Raw genomic sequence first — 21896 nt, forward strand, 5'->3', positions numbered from 1 at the left:
TTACCTATTGAGAAAGAAAGGATGGCATTAGCAATTGGGGTTTCAGAAAGTAACTTCATAAGAGTCACGTGGTACCTCCGACTTTTAAGTATTCCAATTCCAGCATGGGAATGTGGTAAAATTATTGAAACAAGAGCCATCGGTAACCACTGGCTTCAAAAAACGAAATTTAAAGCATGTAGGGTCATTTAAGTGTTTGGTGGCCAGTTATACTGGGACCCCTCTTTATTCAGGGATCTGAAACCAAGAGTATACTAGAGGGAAGTCCTAACATCAAGGGACTGCCCTAAAAGGGATAAAGGCCATCACTCACATGCTTTATCATTGGAACCCTCCTCACCCTGGTGACTGACATCCAGTTACACATGGTGGGCTCTGCCTGGAGTTCTTCTTGAGGAAGAGTGGTAAACGTGCTCAAGTCAAGGAGGAGGAGGATCACATAAAAAATGTGTACCGAAGAGAAAATGCCTAAATAGATCTTTACTACACATCCCGTCTGGTCCCCATGACTAGTCTGCTTCTTAATTAATTGGGTCTTTGTCAGAAAAAACGTGTGACAGAAAAAAAGGGTATACTTTGCCTGCTGGTGTATTTTCTCGGTTTCGGATTCCTGAATAAAGAAGGGTCCTAGTATATCGTTAATATTGTCCCAGGTATTGCAGTGATGGGTAGAGTTTAGAGAGGCTAAACCCTGACACATTACTGTGAAATATCAATTTTCTCCTGACACTTTTGAATAGGGACAGGGTACTCTGTCAAAAATGTGGAAATCTGTCATATTACAAGCGCATCAGTTACTCGCACGTTAAGTAAAGAGGATAGAACATCCACCACGATTTGATTGAGTACACTGCCTGCCAAAGTCTAAATAAGGCCCTTAGAATGGCCCAATAATTCTGATGGACCCAGTTATGCAAATTACTGGGTCTGTCAGAATTATGAGTTAAGTGGAAACGCTGCAGAAAAATGGTACTACACCAAGAAATTTCACCTTCTTCAAGTAGGCAAAGTCTGCTGGAGGAATACTAGGGAAACATGCAGAAATTGTTGTGTTAATTCTATGCCTCATGTTATTCCCCAGAAACGACCTCCTCCCACACTCGCTGCACCCTCACCATAACCTCCCCCCATAGTTACTGGTATCTGAAGGTGAAGAACTAACAGTGAATAACTGCCCTAGTAATGAGGGCTTAATGTCTTATGACAGGGATTTCCTATTTTATGCAGGGATGCCCAAGTCGGAACCGGTAAAGCCAGGGCCATGTCAGATATCAGGATTTTCACATAATGTTATCTAAATTTGCATATTATTAATCTATATTGAACTAAACTTCCTAGACATTGGTTATCCTGAAAGCATAGCACAGATTTGGCCCTTCTGGACCTAGGTTAGATACACCCAGTTTAAAGATATTAACATGTATCACAAAATCAACATGCCTATATCTGGCCTACTCCAAGCAATGCAATAGCCTAAAACATCAAACTGAAATCAGGTGCCAGCAAAATGAGATGCATTGCAAGTAATGTCTATCATAAAATTGTCAAAGAAGGCAAATAAAAGATCCCGCATAATTTGATACCTGTCTGTAAATGTGCTGAAAGATAAACCCCTGAACATACTTGCCTTACTGTGCAACAATGAAAATCACCTTGTTCTTTTTAGGTCCTACCTAAAATAGCATGTAAAGAAAACAGACCGGCCAACATGTGATTTGTTTTTTGTATCATGTGAGGAGGGGGCAGGCCTTGGAGGGGGCAGCCTTAATGTCAAGAGCAGCCCGTAGCACTTTCAGTTCACCACCGCCCCTCTCCAGCACCAATAAAAACAAAGATTCTGAGGCTGCCGCCGATGCCCTGGGAAGACTTTACATCATATAGTGGACGTCGCCTGCATAGAGCCTCCAAGCAATTAGCTGTAAACTTGCTCTTTGTAGGAGGTTCCAGATAATAGTTTGCATACTGTGTGATATCGGCTCCTCATCGAGTAATAATGCAAAGGCTGATATTGTGTGACACACAGTGGCACCATGTGAGTTGGTAGGTCTGAAGAAATCATCCAAGCAGCTCCCAGGTATCATTTTACAGACAATTGTCATGCCACCGTGAAGGTGTCTTCAGGACTCCTGAGAAGCAACAGAAGCTGTGGCCGGCCTGATGCCATGCCAACATGCTTCAATGCAGTACTTAATTTGCACGAATAGTTGCAGATGGCATCAGTACTCATTTTTAGGAATGTGGCCTTATTTTTTATCAATAATCTTTAACCCTGAGCATGGGAGAGAAAGGAAGGAGATGGAGAAGTAAGAGGAAGATTAGAAGGCAGTGACAAGGGGAGAAACAGGTACAAAAATCACCTGCAAGTGAGTGATAAAGAGACAGAAAGTGTACTGTGTATGAAGAAGAAAGCATGAGGACGAATTATGACTAGGCAACTATGATATTCAGCACTCCCGACATTTGGCAACACCAATGGTAGGCTGCTAAGAAACATTTTGGACCACTGCACACTGGGTATTTTTTGTAACAAATGCAGACATACAGACATTTTCACTGTTAGAGCCTGGAGGCTGGTCAGCAGTGGCCAGGGTCCAATGATCATGTGTGTATTTTTTTCACACAGGCACAAATGAAATAGAACTCGGAGTGGATGAGGAAGGATACATTTACATGTCATTTGAAAACCCCGAACCAATAGATTCCCCTGAATTCATCTGGACGAAGGATTACGAGGAACCCCCAAAACCCAACCGAGTGAAGATTGAAAATGAAGACAACAAGTAAGTAGGTCAACTGTGCGCAAACATAACACTATAAGAGATTGTGACCACACATGTCGAAATGGGAGAGTGGACAATTCTGGGTAATCAATGCAATCAAATGCTAATATGGGAAAACATCAGACGCTGTATGTGTACTTACAATTATTTTATTGTTTTAGAAAACATAAGTGCAAGCAAATCTTTATTGTTTACATAGGGATCAATAGGGAATTAATCAAAAGATTAGTATTTTGCCTGACTACTTTAATGATTTTATTAATTAACAGCTTGGCTTCGGTAATTGTTAAGTAACAACGGCAATTCCTTCTAACTAAAGGCATAGTTCATATTTGGGCACCAGGCATAAATCATGTTTTACACTATTTTCCTTGAAAATGTACAGTAGTAATATATATTTTACTAATTGTGATGATATATTATGAGATGTATTGTAGCCAAACACTAAGAAGCTAACAAGGCCTCCATCAATCATTTAAGGTTTATAGAACACAACAATAATAGACTGCAATAAGTGAGATAGTTATATTGCTCAGTATGTTTCTGTATCAGTAAAATAACATAAACATTGTTTCTACATCTTTCCAGTTTCCTCAGTGTCGTACTATGTGCTGATCAAACTCTCAACTTTATGCTCAACAATTTGCCCTTTCTTAAAATATACTTTTCTCATCACAATGTTGTCATTACTTAACCAATTACCAAACAATGCAGGAAGGCAAATGAGGTGAAAGCTCGATCTTCTACGACCTGATCACAACTCAATTGGAAATAGGTAACCCAAAAAGCCAGAATAATATAGCAGCTGTATAGTTGTGAGATGTCCAGGAAACTGTCCCATAAAGATTAAAAGAAATATTAATACTTAGATTCACATGATAACTAGCATTCTTTTCCAGACCTAAATTAAAGGGAACTGGACCCATTTTATGAAATGAATTGGTACACACCCATATTTTATAGGTGGGCAAGACAAGAAGTAACTAGAAAAATGTTTTTGCAATTGAGAATAACATGTGAAAAGGTTTGCAGTGGTACTTTTAAACCATGCAAATTATGTGTGGGCAATGTGTTGGAGCACACCTATGGTTAGCAGAACCAGGAATATATCAGGAAAACTAGGTTTTGCGTGGATCACCATGGCGTACACAAGAAATTGTATAATTCCAGAAAATATGTAAACCTATGACAGTCATAGGTTTAGGTCTATGACATGGAGATTTATACATTCCATTGAAACTGGCTCTATGTTCATGTATTTAGTGATGGAAGTGTTTGCTCTGTCATACTCTCTTGTGACTAAAAGTATTTCCTTACTCCCTATTTTTTAAGGTCCAAAATGAAATTCATAAAGCCCTCAGCCAAAGACCTGGGCACATATTCTGTGGAGGTGCCCAACACCGATGGAGTGTCTGCCAGCCGTACACTAACAAAAGAAGGTATGGACCACTTTTTGAACCGTATCTTTGTGTAGATCAAACATTATCAATCATTTTGGGCACATGATCAGAAAAGGAGCCACTCCTGGGTTACATCACGTTGCCATGGCACTCTCCTAATCAGATGTATATTTATGGCTATTATAGATGGGGCTCAACAACACCATGGCCATGCAGGCACATGTTTACGGAGGATGTTGTACACAGGATGTTGAAGCAGCACACGCCACCCTGTGTGCTGGATTCATAAAGAAATGATATAGATGCTTGTGCCAGATTCATAAAGAGATAATATAGATGCGCTTACTATTAGACAGGGCGGTCAAAGGGGGTTACAGAGGCATTATTCACAGGGGCGGCTCCTCCATTAGGGTGGAGGAGAGTTGCCCCCCACCAGCAGCAGAAGCTGCAAACCTTTCAGAATGAAAGGATAATAAACTATATTTATTATCCTTTTGTTGTTAAAGGGGTGGGGCCTTGTGGGGTGACCTGGATGAGGGTAGTGCACTGTGCACCCCACTCAGTGCGCATATGTGTTTGGCCGGTCGTCTCGAGCCGGCCAAACACACATGCGCAGGGTGCTTTCTCCAGCTGGCACTGTGTTACTGGGTGCTCCCAGCCAAACCCACTGCTGCTCTGAGCAGCGTCAGGATTAGCCGCAGGGCAGGCTTGGAGCCTGTGCCTGCAGTGACAACAGAAAGAGGAGCGGAGCAGATCAGGTAAGTTTTTATTTTGTTTTGTTTATTAAATGTAACCTCGCTCCCCCTGCTCCCTCTGCTCTCCCTGCTCCCCCTGCTCCCCACCTACCCCCTCCGCACCGCACCAGCCCTTGTGACCGCAGCGAGTTGTGACTGGTTATTCCCCAAGCTCATACTTTGTCTAGGTCCCTAGTGCTGCAAAATTTGTTGATAGATTTTGAGGCAAGTCTGACTCGTTTATTCATTGAAGCTAACATAGTTGAAGCCACTGAAAGGCACCAGATACTGAGCCTGGCTTATTCTCTCCTTTTCCTGAAAACATTTTGGCATTTCTTTAATTAAGAGACAGGTGCTCATCACACATGTGGCAAAGCCAGTGTGACCTTTTGGACCTGAGACTAGTGAAAACTTGAGACATGCCTGACTTCATTTAGATCCTGAGTATTTAAGTGGATCATGTGTAAATGGCCTGTCCTCAAAGGGGCAGCAGGCAGATTTCCAAGGGAGATATTTCAAGTCTGTGTCCATCTCTATTAGGGAATATTGGGGCCTAAGCCCCAGGTGCCTGAGTATTTTTTTATTATACCATCACTGTCTGTGAAGGTTCCTCTGGTTTGTGAAGTGTTGTTACTTGTGCTACAGAAGATTAAAAGATCCCACAAATGGCAGTATTACATATCTGCATCAGTGGTCAGCCTCTGGAATGAAGCCAAGTTTTTTTGTTTCAGTTAATTAAAACCATAACAGCCATTAGAAATAACACCATTACAATGTTCCCATAAAAAGTATAACAAAATCTGCTAACAGAAGTATATTTAAAGTGCGTCCGTGCTTAGTTAAAATTGATTGCAACCAATTGACCCTATGCTGTATCATATGATGAAGATCAACTCAAGGAAGATGCTTTAGCAATTAGAGGACCGATTAGTTCAGCTAAGCTGAAAATATGTCTGTTATCATCAGTTAGAAGCCAGTTAGTTCAACTAAGCTGAAACTGTATCTATTAAGACCAATACCTAGTTAAAACTACCACCTTAAAACACTATCTGATCATGTATAATATTCTTTATAAAAGGCAGTTTGCCTCAACCCATGGGCAGGCCAGTCTTTCTCCAATGGCGGGCCATTAAGACCCTCTGACCTCAGCTAGTGTGCAGCGCTAAAGTGTTAATGGAAGTCTGGGCAAAAGTGAGGCTGCCATTAGAGATTTCACCAATTTACAGTTCAACTAATGGGCTACTGGTTTGAGACTCACTATTATTGCTTCTCTGCATGTTCAAACGCCTCTGATGTTAAAACTAGTTTTTGATGTAGTAGACTGGTGCAAAGCGTGCAGAGATCGGGACATATGGAGACCAGATGTAGCAAGACCTTCTTTTTGGCGTCGCAGAACCTACAATTAGTTGGGCTGCTCTGTTTCCAGGTAGTTGGACGAAACGTAGGACCATCAGACTTTGCTTGATCTAAACAGGGAAGGCAATGTTTAAGTATGGAGAGGGTTTCGAGTCATCTTAATATTTTATCACCATCCAGGAGGGAGATTGAGAACTAAAGCTGTTTTTGACATCCAAGTATGACTGCGCCTGTACCATCTTGTTCACCACACACTTGAAGGCTAAGAGGGTATGTTCTTGTCCAAAAGAGCTGTTAAGTGCAGCAGATTTATAGAACTGAAGAGAAACTTGTGGTAAGCTGTTTGTGGATCATTTTCCTGCACACTATAGTGATCTATTTAACTGATTTTAATGACCCTTCCAAATTTTTTACCAGAATTTTATCAAAGCAGCCATTCTGCCAAGGTCTTGCTTTATAAATCCAAACTCCAACCGTATTTGAGCTGGGATGAATTTTGGGGAAGGAAGAAGGCCCGTCTAAAGGCATTGGCCTGCAGTCTGCCCAGAAGGGCTGCATCCTGGCTTCTCAACACCAAGCTGGCATATGCCACAGTCTGAAGTAATTTGGTGGAAATTACTGCTAGTAATGGCTGGAAAGAGGGTCCGGATAGATTATTTGCAATGTCCCCTAAGCCGTGAATTAATGTGTTCCTTTTCTTTAGCATATACTGCTGTTGGTGGGTGAAATCACCTCTACTGTCCAGGTATAGCCCCACATTCTTGTAACTGATTACCGCCTCCAGAATTGCATCTTTAAAAAGGATCTTAGATTGCTGCCCAGGACAGTTGGAGATCGGCATGGTTTTTGTTTTTGTTATGTTGATCTCGAGGATGTTCTTTTTTTACATAGGATTTTAATGCGCTAATGAGCCTTTGGAGTCATATTTTTTTAAATCTGAAGAGTAAGATGTCATCTGCATAGGACAGGTGAGACAAGCAATGAGTGCCCAAGTGAGGGGGATGAGAGTTGACCTAGTCTAAACCTGGCAACAAGTCTGCATGAATAGATTGAAAAAGTGGGGTGCCAGCACACATCCCTGCTTGAGGCCTTGATGGGTTGGTACCCTCCTTGACACTCTTGTACCATTCCCAATTTTAACTTGGATCCATGTTCCAGTGTGTAGCTGTTAAATAGTTTGTCACATCCCTTGAGGAATTACCATTTCCTCAGTTTGTTCCAGAGGATCCATTGATCAACAGAGTCATATGCTGTTTTAAAGTCTATAAAGCAGAGATGTAGTTTCTTCCTTGTTCGCTTGCATCTGTCGATTATGAAGGAAGCTGCTAAGATGTTTGTTGTAGTACCAAGATCTCTAGTAACCCTGACAGGTTAGCGGGCACCACATTATTCATCTTTGACTTGTCAATGAGATCAGCCAGGATCATAGAGGCATAATGTTTGGCCTCCTCATCCAGGAGTGCTATAAGCCTGTAATTGACCAGGTTGGACCTATCCCCTCCTTTAAAGACTGGATTGATGATGGATCTGAGCCAACTCTCTGGAAAGAAGTCTGTTAAGTTCACCTCTCTATACTGTGCCAATAGCATTTTCACCCAAAATTTAAGATCTTCTTTGAAGATGGCCTCTGCAATACAATTTGGCCCTGCCGCCCTGTCATTTTGTCCACTTTTTATGACTTTATTGACTTCAAAGGAGGTACGGTTGGCTTCCATCTATCATGTTGGATGCTTTTATATCTTCACATGGAGACAGGGAGTCCTAGTCATGACTGGGCAGATGTGATTGCTTGTTGTCTCTTGCTTTGGGCCTGCTGTTGGCATGGTGTCATGTAAACTGGCTTTTTGTAATAGCATTATATTCAGACTTATTTCTACTTTGGATATAATTTTCAGGTGTAAATCCTGAGGTGCTGCTGACTATCGCAAATGTGTGGGTGAGGTGAGCTACCCTTACTGACTCTGGGATGTTTGAATTGATCATGGCATTTATTGTGCTACTGAATCCATTTACTGTCTTCCAGAAGGTCCTGAAGTTAGTCTGCCTGGCATTACATATCAGTCTTGTCCAGAAGGCCTCTTTGCTTGAGCTATCTGTCACATTTGTGACAGAGTAATCCCCTCCGCCAAACTTTAAATTAGATCCTTAGTCCTAGTGAAAGCATCTTATGGAAGTGATCACTATTCATAATAAACAGAATTTTATATTGTTGGAGCAAAGGAATCAATGGTAGTGAAACTACTGTATAGTCAAAGATGGACCTGGAGTTTGAACCATGATAGGTGAAATTAGGTGGATTGTCATCTTACGACCTTCCTTTTAACACCCTCAAACCCAAAAACTACAGAGCCGCCCAAAACTTTTCTATGTTTTTATCAGTGCGCTGTGCTATGAGACTAGATTGTGGTGGAACATTCCAGTATGCATTTCCAGCGTCCAACAAATCATCTTCCTCAGGGTGTGAATTAGATTTGAGTTGAGGTCCCTTGTCAGAATGATGTCCCATGATGAGTTGGCATGCTTGAGATCTGTTATTCTGGAGATTATCAAATCTTGGAGTGCTTGCTTTTTACTAGGACTAACGTGAGCGTAGAATTGAACAACAGAACTGGCAGTCTATCAGGTTTGCTCCAGTGGCTAAATGTTATTATTTGAAGACCTGGATCTGTGGACGGTAATTGTTCGGAGGTAATGTTCAAACTAAGTGATACATAGACTGCAAAACCATCTTTGGATCTCCTGTAACACTGCGTTTTAGTAGAATTGACTTGATTGTGCATATAATCTTTGACTGGCAGATTCGTCATTAATCAGGTCTCCTGCAGGGCTACGATCTCAAAGTTTTCTCAGGCCTTGGGAGAAGTACCAACCTGCAGCAGTGTTTTTGCACCTGCATTGATCCATCAAAGCAGGTGCAAAGCCTCCATTACCTTCCCATTTTTTATTGGGTGACAAGTTCATGTTTTACTGGGGGAGTTTAACACTGATGCAATCTATATTTTGTAAGCATTATTTCGCGCTTTTCAAAGGTGCTGGCAAACATTAAGATCAAGGACGCTATTGCCTCAGTGCCCCATGTTGTTAAGGGTAATTCGGATTATTAGGGGTTGTCATTTGATAAAAAATCCACGGATAATACGTCTGATGAGGTTATGTTTTTCAATTCAGGGATCTCTGTGAGAAGCCTCAGGACGTTGCCTCTGTCGAGGATATCCTGTGGACCTAATGTGGCGTATTCCAGCTTAGAAGCTGGCAGCATTCACTCTCCTGGCTCTCCGGAGCTCCTTTATTGAGGCAATTTTGGGAAGATCCTTTGTCAGTGTACTGATGGCGAGTTTGATGATTGATCTACATCTTTGTACAATACTTGAGATGGATTACCTTGGTTTTTGAGTTTAACTGTTATTTTTTGCGGTTTCACGTGATCGGGGGAATTCTGTCTGCTGTCTCCCTTCAGTGGCTGTTAGTGTTTCCCTTACATGTTGAGCATGAACCGTTTTAATCCTTGTATCATGACTATTATGATTAGTGGACATTATTTGAGGTTCTGTAACGATCAGCGGCCCAAAGGCTCCTACACTCATTTATGGGGTGAGAGGATAAGGTGGGGTGGTCATTGGCAGTAATCGATTTTCAGGCCAATAGACTTAGTTTAGCTCTTGTCACACAAAGCTGGGTCGTTCTTTACACTGTCTTCATGGTGTGATGCTGTTCCATGATGGAAAGTTGGTGGACTCGAGGAAGCACATAGTTCCTTTTTAACTTGATTTTCGTTTGTGGGACTAGCAGCACCCAATGGCTCACTTTATAGCTCACTGCTTGGGGAATAATTTTCCTGGTCATTCTAAAGTGATGTAGATTCTTATGTGAGGAACGTGGCTGATGCCTCCTCTACTTGAGAGTCTGTTGAGATATTTGGAGTGTTGCCATTACCACTGTTCTGGTTTGAGGCAAATATTGGATAGACTCCTGTTTTCTTGATGTGTTAAATGAATGGAATTTGGTCCTTGCCTTCCTTGCACATTTCCTGTGCTTTTTAGTTTGTTTGCTGGCAAGAACCGTTTGCACACTTTCAGAGCTTGGTTGTGATAGTTTCAGGGTCTGAGGTTGTTTGATGGCAAGGACCGTTTGGACATTTACAGAGCTTGCTTGTGATGGTTGCAGGGACTGAGGTTGGGCTCTTATTATCTATAACCTAATAATAACTTTGGAAGGCTCATCCAGGAGGGTATTTGTCTTCCCTTGTTCCCATGGCTCTGGTATTTTGTCTTTGGCCTGTTTATTTGGCTCCCCTTTTCAAGTGCTGATTGCAGGTTCTTCAATCTAGGGTGATTGTTTCATGTCCAAAAGGTTTATCAAGATTATTGGGAGACTGCTTAGCTTGTCTATTATTGGGCAGCAGAACCATTTAGCTGGGGATGACGAGTAAGTAGTTTGAACCCTTGTAATTAGACTGTTTAGGTTTTCCAGTTTTGTATTGGTGCCTTATATATAAAGCCATGGCATTCAACCCGGACATCCAGCTTGTTGGACTGAAAGTTGAGAGCATCAATGGAGCCTTGAAGAGTTGCTAGAAGTGGTTACCATGGAGCAGTGATCTTGTCGGCCTGTGTGGTTAGATTCTCGTGGGGCGAGGTCTTCACTGACTCCAATGTAATGTGGGCTGACGTACGGTTACATCTTGTAATACCACCCAAAGGGGTTGTTCCATTGCCTTCCGAGAGTTCTAAAACTAGGTGTCCCAGGATTCATGCCAGGTGTATACAAATATCCTAGGCAGTATACTTGAGTTGCCATCTCAGTCTTATTTACTGTGCACTAAATCGTTAGTGTTGTTGACCAAGTTGATCATCCTCACTTACATTGCTTACACTAGGTCCACGTTATTTGAAATTGGGATTGAGTGCAGCCTGGAACTGACCTCCTCCTCAATACTGTCCATATGGGTATGATGCACTTTATCTTGATTAGCTTGGTTTCAGATACTTCAACTGGATGTTCAAGGGGTGGAGTGAGATTGGTCAGTTTTGTGAACCACAGCTTCTACAGAGATAAGATTAGGATTTACTCCCAACATGGAAGGCAGTCCACTAGTGTTAGAGGTTGTTTATGTTGGGCTGACAAGAGGAGCAACCTCCAATACTGCAGCACCCTGAAAGACAAGCAGGTCTGGTTAACTCCAGGTTCCATCTTTTGGGGAATTCATGGATTTGGCAGATCTGGTAAATACTCTTAGGATGAGTATATTACCGATATTGGGTCTTTGAGGTAAGTAAATTTGAGATTTAGATTTGGTTTGCCAAAATAAATTCATGATTGGTGAAGTCAGGGGCCTGCTACACTGAAATTAACCGGGTGTAAATTATTTATTTACTGTTTATGCTTTACTGTTTTTTCCCTTGTTGGGTGTTTCTGAGATTTGTAGACAGTTGGTTGCCTGGTTTACCCTGATCTCATTTTTACCAGATGACTGGGGAGAATGTTGCATCAGGGATGAGAATCAGTACTTTGATTAGGGGACAAGTGACCAAGAGCCTATTAGGACGGGGGAGCTTCTGAGGGGAGCAGGCTGCCCCGGGACCTGACTTGGCTGCCTAATCACCTGCCCAGCTCAACCCTTGGACTGCAGCCACTAATGCCGCAACCACACCCAATTTAATAACGTTCATCAAGGCTGTCGGGGACAGAGTTAACCCCCAGGTTAAAGTGGACATTTCTTTGCACCTTCTTGCAGCACTACTTTGTGAACTGATAACCAATGGTAGATGTCTCCTTTCAGCTACTTTTGCATGCATTGGCTCTTCAACTTGGCACTCAAGTCACTGCCTTCTCCCCAATTGGCCTCAAGCCTGGTACAGGGGCAGTGAACCACACAGCCTTCAGAACATCCAGGGGCTACCAACCATCTGGCTCTGTGGCCTTGTGAGGCTTGCTGGGGGGTGTTGGGAGGGCACAAGCACGGGTGAGTGCTTCTGCAGCTTCTTGCAAGCCTCAACATGGGGCACATGCACAATGTCTGCTACAGCAGGAGTGCAAGGCGTCCTCCGTTCCTCGCAAGGCTCACTTAGCACAGTTTCAAGGCACTGTTCCAAAAATATGGGGCCTACAGCTCAGGATGCCATCGCTGGGATGGATGCGGAGAGGGGAAGCAAGGGGGAGGGAGGGAGCACACCAGGACCACAAGCCGCACCAGAATCTGGTCAGGCCACTTCTATGGTTAACGGGTTCAACCTGCAGTGGTACCTGTACCTAAGGTCATACACACCTCTCTGGCCCCTCGCCCTACCCCCACCCTCTGTCCGGTGATTACTGAAGACCTCCAGCAACAAGCATGTACTAGGCGGATGTTGAATGGGTGGGCGGTCTTGCCTATTCTTGCTTGGTTCTTTACTTACTTGAAGTGGCACTGGGGAGACATCACCTGATGCTGGAGTCAGGAATCGGGGCTATCTCCTCTTCTTGCTCCCTTCATCTCATCTCCCTTCACTCCCAGGTCACTACTTGCTGTATGCCATCTGGGGGCCACTCAGAACCGCAGAACCACTAAGGGCCCCCCATGGGCTGCTCCTCAAAACCTCAGCTGCCTCCAAATTCCACCCACACCACCGAATGCAGCTTGAGGACATCTGAGGTTGGGCTCCAGGCAGTGGAGTACACCGGATACACCAGTGGGCTGCAGGCTGGGGTCATTCAGAAACCACAGTAAATGCCAACATTTGGCCCACCCAGCGATGCGTTCAAAAGATAGAGGGCCGAAGGCAGGGTGCAAAGCAGAAACATCGGCGGGAGCAGTTGGGACGATTGGCAGCAGGGCAGCCTTCGAGCAGCGTTCAAATTATGAGGCTCCTCCTTGCATCTGTGCGTACTTCGCTGTACCCGGCTCTCCTCACTAGTCTTCCTCCTCATAGTGCCCAAGTGAGCGATCATGCTCTTCACCAGTCATCACCAGATGAAAAGATGCTTTTAACTCATCCACATAGATTGAAAATCATCACTTTCAAAGAGCATTTGAGTAATTGATTTCACCCTTGCACTGAACATTTCATAGGAGGTGGGAACTATTGCACCAGCATACTGAAGTGTCTCTTGTCTCATGAAGTGTGGTATTCTTTCATATCAAACCCTAGGAGGCAGTTTAAGATAGTATTGAGACCCCACTCAGGCATCAACCACAGTTCTTGGCAGCATGAACCACAAAAGTCACTAAATTAACCTGTGCATAACCCCATGGTTGCTTGGCACCAAAGCAGTCAGGCTTAACCTAGAGGCACTGTGTGAAGTAATTTTGCAGAACAACGAAATCCAGTCAGTAAAACTAGAGATGTGCATTTTTTTAAATTGTGTGTGTGAAAATAACCCCTAAAACCACAAGGTGCCATCTGGTCACACGTGACCAGAGAAGAGTCAGACTGACCACGTGGGCAAGACACAGTGGCCAGGTTAGTCCCACTGAAGGGTTTCTTTCTTAACTCCAGCATGAAGTGTTCAGTTTGCATTGGATGAGGCTAAAAGGAGCTCAAATTCAGGATTTTCACCCTTTTTCTTCTTGGAGGAGTTTCCATTGGTGCCAGCCAAGGGTCCAGTCCTTGAGGGTAATTCTTGTGGATCAGAACTCACTCTCCCAGCAGGGGTCAGCAGCAGGGGCTCAGGCAGGTGTGAGGAGGTTCAGTTGCATCTAGTCAACTTGGCAGTTGCCGGGATGCCTCTGGAAGCTTGTTGTGTCTCTGTAGCTCACACAGGACAGCCACCTGACTCCTGGAGTCACCCTGGATAGTGTGGAATGAGGGCGGGTAGGTCCAGTCCTTCTTCAGACAACAAGGCAGTCCTTCAAGCAGTACAGCAGTCCTTCTGGCAGCAGGGAGGTACTTCTGAATGTTCCATAGGTCCAGGAGTGTACCGAAGAAGAGTCCTGAAGGTCCTGATTTTATACCTGATGCCAGTCTTTGTGGGTGAAATCAGGTTCTAGAAATGTCTTCCCTTTCCCTAGTCAGGGCTCCAAAGTGTCTATGGGTGACAAATGGCAGGGGAGGCCTAGTGTCTTTCTTTCTTTTGTGTGTGCTAGAGGCAAAGGCCTTTGAAGTGTAGGTGGGACATGGCACAGCTCCATCCCAGCCATCCTGTCAGGAAGGCCCTCTCCCAGCTACAAGCAGGTCCGATTGTTTACTATCTGGGCCCAATAAGCATCCTTCTCAGGGGAGCCATTAACATGGCAAAGCAGCTGGAAACTCCCAGAAGGCCTCAGAAATGTGGGAGCAGAAAAATGGCAAATTCCTAAAACAAATTCATAATTGTAATCTAAAGTCCGACTTTACCAATATGGAGGGTTTTACATTACAACATATCTGAGTGTAAACAGCATATCTGTATCTGCTCCCAATATGAACTCAGTATTCAGTAAACTAAGGGCCTGATTACGTTCTTGGCGGATGGAGTTACTCTGTCACAAGCATGAAAGATATCCCGTCAGCCATATTACTATCCTACTTTATCCTATAAAGATCATAATATGGCAGACGAAATATCCGTCACGTTTGTGACGGAGTATTCCATCTGCCACGATCCTTATCAGGCTCTTAATAAGGTAACTCAGCCTATGGGAGAAATAGGCCTTACAATAGTGAAAAACGACTTTAGAACTTTTTCACTATCAGGACACGTAAAACCTAAGTATACAGGTCATATTTTTTAAATACCACGCACTGTGCGCTAGGAGTGGTTAGAGACTACCATAGGCGTGACTTATACGTTTAAAAAAGGAAGGTTTAGTCCTAGCTAAAAGTGTATTTTGAAGTGTTGAAATGGTAGTTTTAAACTTCACTACAGGCTGCAGTGGCAGGCCTGAGATGTGCTATAAAGTGCTACTTTAGAGGGTGGCACAATCAGTGCTGCAGGCCCACTAGTAGCATTTCACTGACAGCCTCTGGGTACATGTAGTATCAAATACTAGGGGCTTACAAGCACATTAAATGTACTAACTAGCTGTAGGCTAATTTTGCCATGTTTTAGGGGGGAATCACAAGCACTGTAGGAATGGTTAACAGTGATAAAGTGCACGAAGTTCTTAAGCCAGCAAAAATGAATAAAAAAAACAGAAAGGGTGAAGGCAAAATGTTTGTAGGAATACCGCTGCAAGGATGTCATGTATAACAGCTTGTTTTTCAAGTGAGTAAATAGATAGAGTTACAAGCGGTTTGCAGGTCACTATTAACCAGGAATTGCCAGAATATGGGGTCTTTATTCAGTTGCACATGTATTCGGTATCAATCATGTATGGTTGGACAATTGGGTTACATTTGCAACAAGTAGACACAGAATGAGAAATGCGCATTAACGGAATAAATTATTCATGGAAAATGATGTCGTCTAGTATGCCATCTTACTGTAGTAATTCATTCTTGAAGCGCTTCTGTACATATGATTGATGTGTGTTTGGGATTACAGTTTGGTTTGTTCATACAAGACTTTCCTTCTTTTATTCATCAAAAGTTTTACCTGTTTTATATTGCCTGTATACTGTGAATATATACTTCAGAATTTGTATTTCTTAAAATTCCTGCCTCTAAAAAAAAAGAATGCTAGTTCTTTTAAAGTATGAATCCCTCGTATCCTGATCCTAAGCGGATTTTAAATTATTCTTCCTGAATTAAAAGGAAAATAGGCATTTAGCATATTATACGTTCCATCATTTGATGTGCTAAGAAGACATTTTCGCTTGTCATTTCATTTTCCCTGAAGGGGACCAATGAAACTCCAAAACTGGCTTACATTTTAAATGGAAATGAAGAAATTCACGTTTCACCATTAGTGACAGATGTTACTCCAAACAGTTTAGTTTTTTTCTTAAATGGATTAAGCTGCTGCTGCTGGCGGGGCAACGCACCTCCGCCCTAGCGGAGGAGCCGCCCCTGTTCATACTTTATTCATCAAATGCTCTGGAATTTCCCATAATACAAGTACAAATGGTGGAGTTGTGTTTTTTTATTCTTCTGTTATTGCTACAGTATTGCTAGTAGGGAAACTTTTCTGAAGCCTATCTGAGTCAAATGCACATGTTCCCACCCATGTGTTTTGACAGACCAGCAATACTGTTGCAGCCAATTTGGCTTCCTTCTCCAACAGAGTGATTAATTGCTAGTGTTTTGGATCACTCTGTAATATTTTAGTTATGTTTGATTGGAGTAAACTTTCTTTCCATCAATTAGGAAAGAATTCACTATTTTGATACAAAGTGCACTGAATGGGCCTCCAGAAAACAGGATCTAATTTAAATACATTTAGAACATTGGAATGTTGGGAGCTCCATTGAAATCAATGGGGTGCTCCGGCCTTCTAATGGCTGGTAAAAGCTCGGAGCGCCAGCATTCCAATGTTTTTGTTCACAACTGTTGCTTTGAACAAAGGCTTCAAGGAGCCTTAGAGGATTCCAATACCCTCGGGCTCCGTGTGGCCTTTGTTTTATTTATTAGACCATTCTGCCCTCTAGTGGCAGAATGTTCTAATAGCCTTATAGCCCTCAGTCGCTGGGCTATACTGGTATTAAAGTCCTGCTCCCTTGTTAAAAGCCCTCACCTGCAGCTTGGTCCTTTAAAGCTGGAGGGGGCCTTTAATGACCGGTATAGCCTGTTATGACGGGCTTAAAGGCTATATGATTGCCTGCATGTGTTACCCAGGAGCTGCCAAGTTTTTTCTGTTTTAATTAACTTATGTAGCCCCATGAGATGTAAACCATGTACCAACACTTACACCAATACTTGACCAAAATCATATTGCATCTTCAGATTTTCTAGTTTCTGATATTCCTCCTTCTTTTAAGCACATTTTTTTATATACGTTTAATTCCCTAATCTTCTAGTCTCCGAAGGTTTTTACTGGAGATTTATTTACTATTTCCATTCTTATTTTTACATTTCTCACTCACAGCCATCAGAGTAAGGTTTGATGGAGTAATAGTGACTCACGTGTTCCACTTCATCCACTAAGAGGAAAAAAGATTCAGGCATCACATGTGTGTATTAATGTAGCCATATGTAATTACACATTCCATTACTTTTTTTGCTCACTGAGCCATTATTGACAGTGACTAATCATATGCAAATCAATTTTGTTCTTGCCCCAAACGGGACATGCCAGCTAAAACTGCTGGATCTCATCAATTCTGCCAGGAAGCACAAGCTGTTCTAGATAGGTTTAGCCCTGGTGGGATTCCTCAGTGAGTTGCACTTGAGTCCTATGGTAAAGAAATCTATTGGACCCACGGCTGAGCATTCTCACCCCATTTAGGATTACTCGCTGAGAAGAAAATGAATAGTGATTGGTGGAATGCTGCTAGTAATTATCCGCTGCTGGTAATTATTCTTGGATATAACAGTCCATTGTTTTTTTTTATAAATGTGTCTAAACAGACTGTGTTTAACCATACGATAAACAGTCAGAGATTCTATTTATTTATCTTTTGCTCATTGAAAAGTTTTCTCATGGCATCAATTCATTTTTTTCTGCGCATGAAAAAAAACGTGCTAAGTACTACTCTAAGCATCTTAAGGAGATGACAGTTTTAGATTAACACTGTTGTCATCCAGTCATAAAATTGAGAGTTTTGATTTTAAAAACAGATTGAGAGATATATTCACTCTCATCCATTTGTCTGAACAAAAAAAAAACACTTTGAAATAAATAAGACATCTTGCAGCTGACAGCCCATCAAAGGCTATTTATGTGAGTGCTGTGACTTGACTCTATCAAGATAATAGAGTTATTTCCATTGATCACCAATCCGTTTGCATTAAAATCCTCAACCACTGTCTAGACCACAGCTGATTAATTATTTGATTTTAATAAAATCATTTTTTAATAAGAAAGAATTTAGACGTGGAGTAGAGGCAAACATGTCTTTATTCGCTCCATATTTCATTTGAATGCACCGCACTGGGGGCAGCACATTCTGCATAATAGGACGCACTATTCCTGTTTGTGCCCGGTTCACCTTTTAAAAGGTGCACCGTGGCGAAAGTAGTGAAAATGTACTGTATATGTAGTACCACACCAAGATGGAGAGTTTGGGTGCAAACCCTTAGACAACACAAAGAAAGACTGTTTTTAACAAATTATCTGTGCTTTGAATATATCTATGTGTTCGATAACGAGTGACTGTGGTACACATACATACTTACAGCAAATACCACTTTAGCATTGCTTTGATCAATATTATGTTTCATTTTTTCTAGAATTGGATGACCTGCTCCGTCGCAGTCATGAGATAAGAAATCCTGGTATGTTTTATTTATTTAAAATACAATTTAGCAAGTATGTGATATATTCATATCGCTGCAGTTCAGGGTTTAAAGTACAGTCTAATATTTAGAGGTTTACGTTTTCCTTTCAGAAAGCCATTTAAGACTTTTATTCCAAAAAGCCTGTTGAGAATAACTTGAAGAGAAGTTTAATGTTGTTTGAGCATAACAGATTTAGCAAGGGATGCTGATAATAAGGAATTGAAACAAGAACAGGATGTAATCACATAAGGTCCTAGTAAGGGGACATAATCATCTTGGTCGAAGAAATGAAGACATGAAAACCACGAGTGGTTTACAACTCAAGTACATGATATACATGCTATAATGTTCATCACGGAGCTATAAATGTGTGACGGGGTAGCTTTCCAGACAACAGCGAGGCAAACTAATGTTAACAGTAACAAAGATAATGATGGTTAGAGGGAGGTTCAGGTGAAGCCACAAGAATTGAAGCTCAGGGAAGGCAAGCATGAACAAGGAGAATAGGACCTCTCTTGAAAGCAGCAACAAAATATGCAGATGTGATTAAAACTCCTGGCCTATCCCCAGTGGTGGCCGGCAGCTTTAGGAGGAAGGGGGCGGGTGGAAAGCACATACATACTCATTCTTTCAAACACACACACGCATATCCATTAACAACACTCATAACCTTCAAATATGCACGCACGCACCAAACATTCATTTTAAAAGATCACACACACTCATTCTTTCACAAACACACACACTTTCCTTCAGCCTCGGAGGTCCCAGGAGGGTTGGGACTGCTGCCTTCCCTAACGTCAGCCAATGAGGGAAGGCAGCAGTCACAGCCTCGTCACAGAGAGGGATGGGGTCAGTGAGACTGCTGACCCCACCCCACTCTGTGACGAAGTGTCACTGATTGACACTCGCCCTGGGCGCTTCAGGGTTTAAACCTGAAGCGCCCAGGTCAAAGTCAATTGGTGACACTTTCCTCGTCACCCAGGGGAGGGCCTCCAGGCACCTTTGCTGAGCCAAGGATGTCACGCCCATAGGAGCTGTGACCTCCTCAGCCCAGAAAAGTTCAGCTCAGGCATCTAGGAGTCTGCGCAAATCGTGCATGTCTGCTCCTGGCTGCCTGACCTGAACAAGAACAGTGTCTGTCAGGCTGACCTTCGTTCAGCCTGACAGACACTCTTCATGAGGGGCAAAAGGTGGGGGGGGGGGAGACATGGCCCAACAGCCCCAAAGGACTGGCCGAGCCTGTCTATCCCAGCACTGGCTATCACACACGGTGGTCTAGACAAAAATGACTGTACCCAATAACCCAGGAGGTATAATGAGTTGGACAAGGAAATAGCAGTGATAAATGATAGTATATAATGGACCAGGTTTACCTATTATGGCACAAGAGCAAAATTAAGAAAAAAAAATCTTATCCAAGAAATCCATTACTTCTCAAAATCAGAAGAAACACAAATATTATTTGGGAATTTTAAGTACCAACAATGTGGTTTAGACTACTCTCATAAAAATGTTGAAAGTTGTTAAAAATTGATTTGCATTGGCAATACGTTCTCTTTAGAGGGGTAAACTTGTAGAAGATGCACCTTCAATTCCTTGATAGTTCTCACCATGTAAATGGCTTTTATTCATAATTATTCATTTTATTCCATCCATTTGCCAGGTTATCAACTTCTTTTTTAGAACATACATTTTCAGGACTCCCACAATGGAATTAGGTGCTTGTAAGGAGATATAATATTGGGGTAACATTGGGAGAATACGTGTGTTTGCATATTTGAATTATACAGGGGTTGGTTTAGAAGACGCAGAAAGCCCCGCTAACTACAATTCAGAGGTTAGATTGTTACCAACAGTGAATATGGGAGGGGTTCTGAATACCGGTTACAACGACTGTGAGTGAGAGCATGGGAAAGAGGAGCCTAAAGGTTGAAGGGAGAGTTTGATTGCAGGAGGAAGGTAGGGCTTCAGCATAAGGGTTGTTGTGTTTGACATTTGAAAATGGCCCAGCAACAGTAGTTAACAACCACACTGCTCCGATTTGAACATAGTTTATTTTCTAATGTTGGTTACAAAAAGGTTTGACTGAATGGGGATAAAACTTCATTAACCACGGAGAACAGGAGTTTTTTCCTAAGGGATAGATGAAAAGGAAGATAGGGAGACACGATAACTTAGGTTTAAAGGACCTCAGGTACAAGGCACAATCAAATTATTAGGCATAAATACAGTAACAATCTGCTACTCAAGGGAATGAGTGTCTCATGTTCTCATTGCTTAGTTAGGCTGACCTACAGGTGCCATCACATGCAAAACTAACTCAGCGAAATTGTGCGTGCCAAGGAAATCCAAGCTTTACTTGTAGAGTCATGGTAGGAATTAAGGGTCAGATGTACAAGAATTTTAACTGCCTCAAACACTTCAATTCAGTTTTCATGACTGTTAAAATGTTTTTTACTAGTACTCATACCATTTTAGGAATCAGAAAACTTCTGACTACAAAAATCGATTCCAAATGATTTCTGATGTTGTATCTGGCAGGAGCATGCATTAGGCATCCCCTTCAAATACCACATCAGTATCTTATGTATCAGTTGTTTTTTCTTTTTACATTCACAAAGGGGAAAAGGGAACTAAGGGGATATAAAAAAATCTGTGGAAGAGTAGGCAATAGTGGATGTGCCCATGCTAACTCTTAAACAAACTTAAAAAAACATTTTATTAAATGCATCCCCTTTTCCTTAAAGAAAAATGGACTGCATTTAAAAATAAAAATTTGCTTTACCTAAAAACAATCACAGTCATGGTGGTATTCTAACCCCTGCAGGCCACCACTTCTGTGATGGCCTCCAATGATATTGAGTTGCAGTTTGCTATCTACTTCATTAATATTTATGAGGTAGGTCAGATTGTGATCCAATATGAGTCAGAAATTTTAGGCTGAACTCAATACATAAGTCAGTTTTTAAAAATATTTGCTTGTTGTGAAAATACTGATCGCAATTTGCAGCCAGTATTTTGCAAACAGTTACTGCATCATCTAGACCTAGGGCGGTACAGAAGAGAATTATTTAAGACAAAGTTCATTGATCATTGGAGTAAAAAATTGAACAAGTAACTCAGGATTCAAAGACTCATACTGTTTGTGGTATGTTTGTTTAGTCATAAACACCATCAACAGCATCCTTTCTCTTTATCACCTATAATGCCTACACATAACACCTAAGTGGTTTGCGTGGTGACCAAGATGGCTGTTTAGTATGCCAATTCCTCCGGCCGTGGGTACAGATCAGCTTTGAAAAAGCACATTTGAGGCATTGTCTGTGGTCATGGGTCATGGAGTAAGAGACA

General features: G+C 42.1%; 1 protein-coding gene across 1 annotated transcript in view; it reads left to right on the forward strand.

The window, feature by feature from the left end:
• The window catches only part of MYOM3 (myomesin 3), a 394520-nt gene that overhangs the window by 306448 nt on the left and 66176 nt on the right, over window positions 1-21896 (forward strand). The window contains exons 22-24 of the mRNA XM_069223954.1: window positions 2624-2780; window positions 4113-4219; window positions 18495-18539. Coding sequence (XP_069080055.1) covers window positions 2624-2780; window positions 4113-4219; window positions 18495-18539 — 309 coding nt within the window. The remainder of the gene's footprint in view (window positions 1-2623; window positions 2781-4112; window positions 4220-18494; window positions 18540-21896) is intronic.

This window comes from Pleurodeles waltl, chromosome 3_1, assembly GCF_031143425.1.
Source record: "Pleurodeles waltl isolate 20211129_DDA chromosome 3_1, aPleWal1.hap1.20221129, whole genome shotgun sequence".
Taxonomy (NCBI): domain Eukaryota; kingdom Metazoa; phylum Chordata; class Amphibia; order Caudata; family Salamandridae; genus Pleurodeles; species Pleurodeles waltl.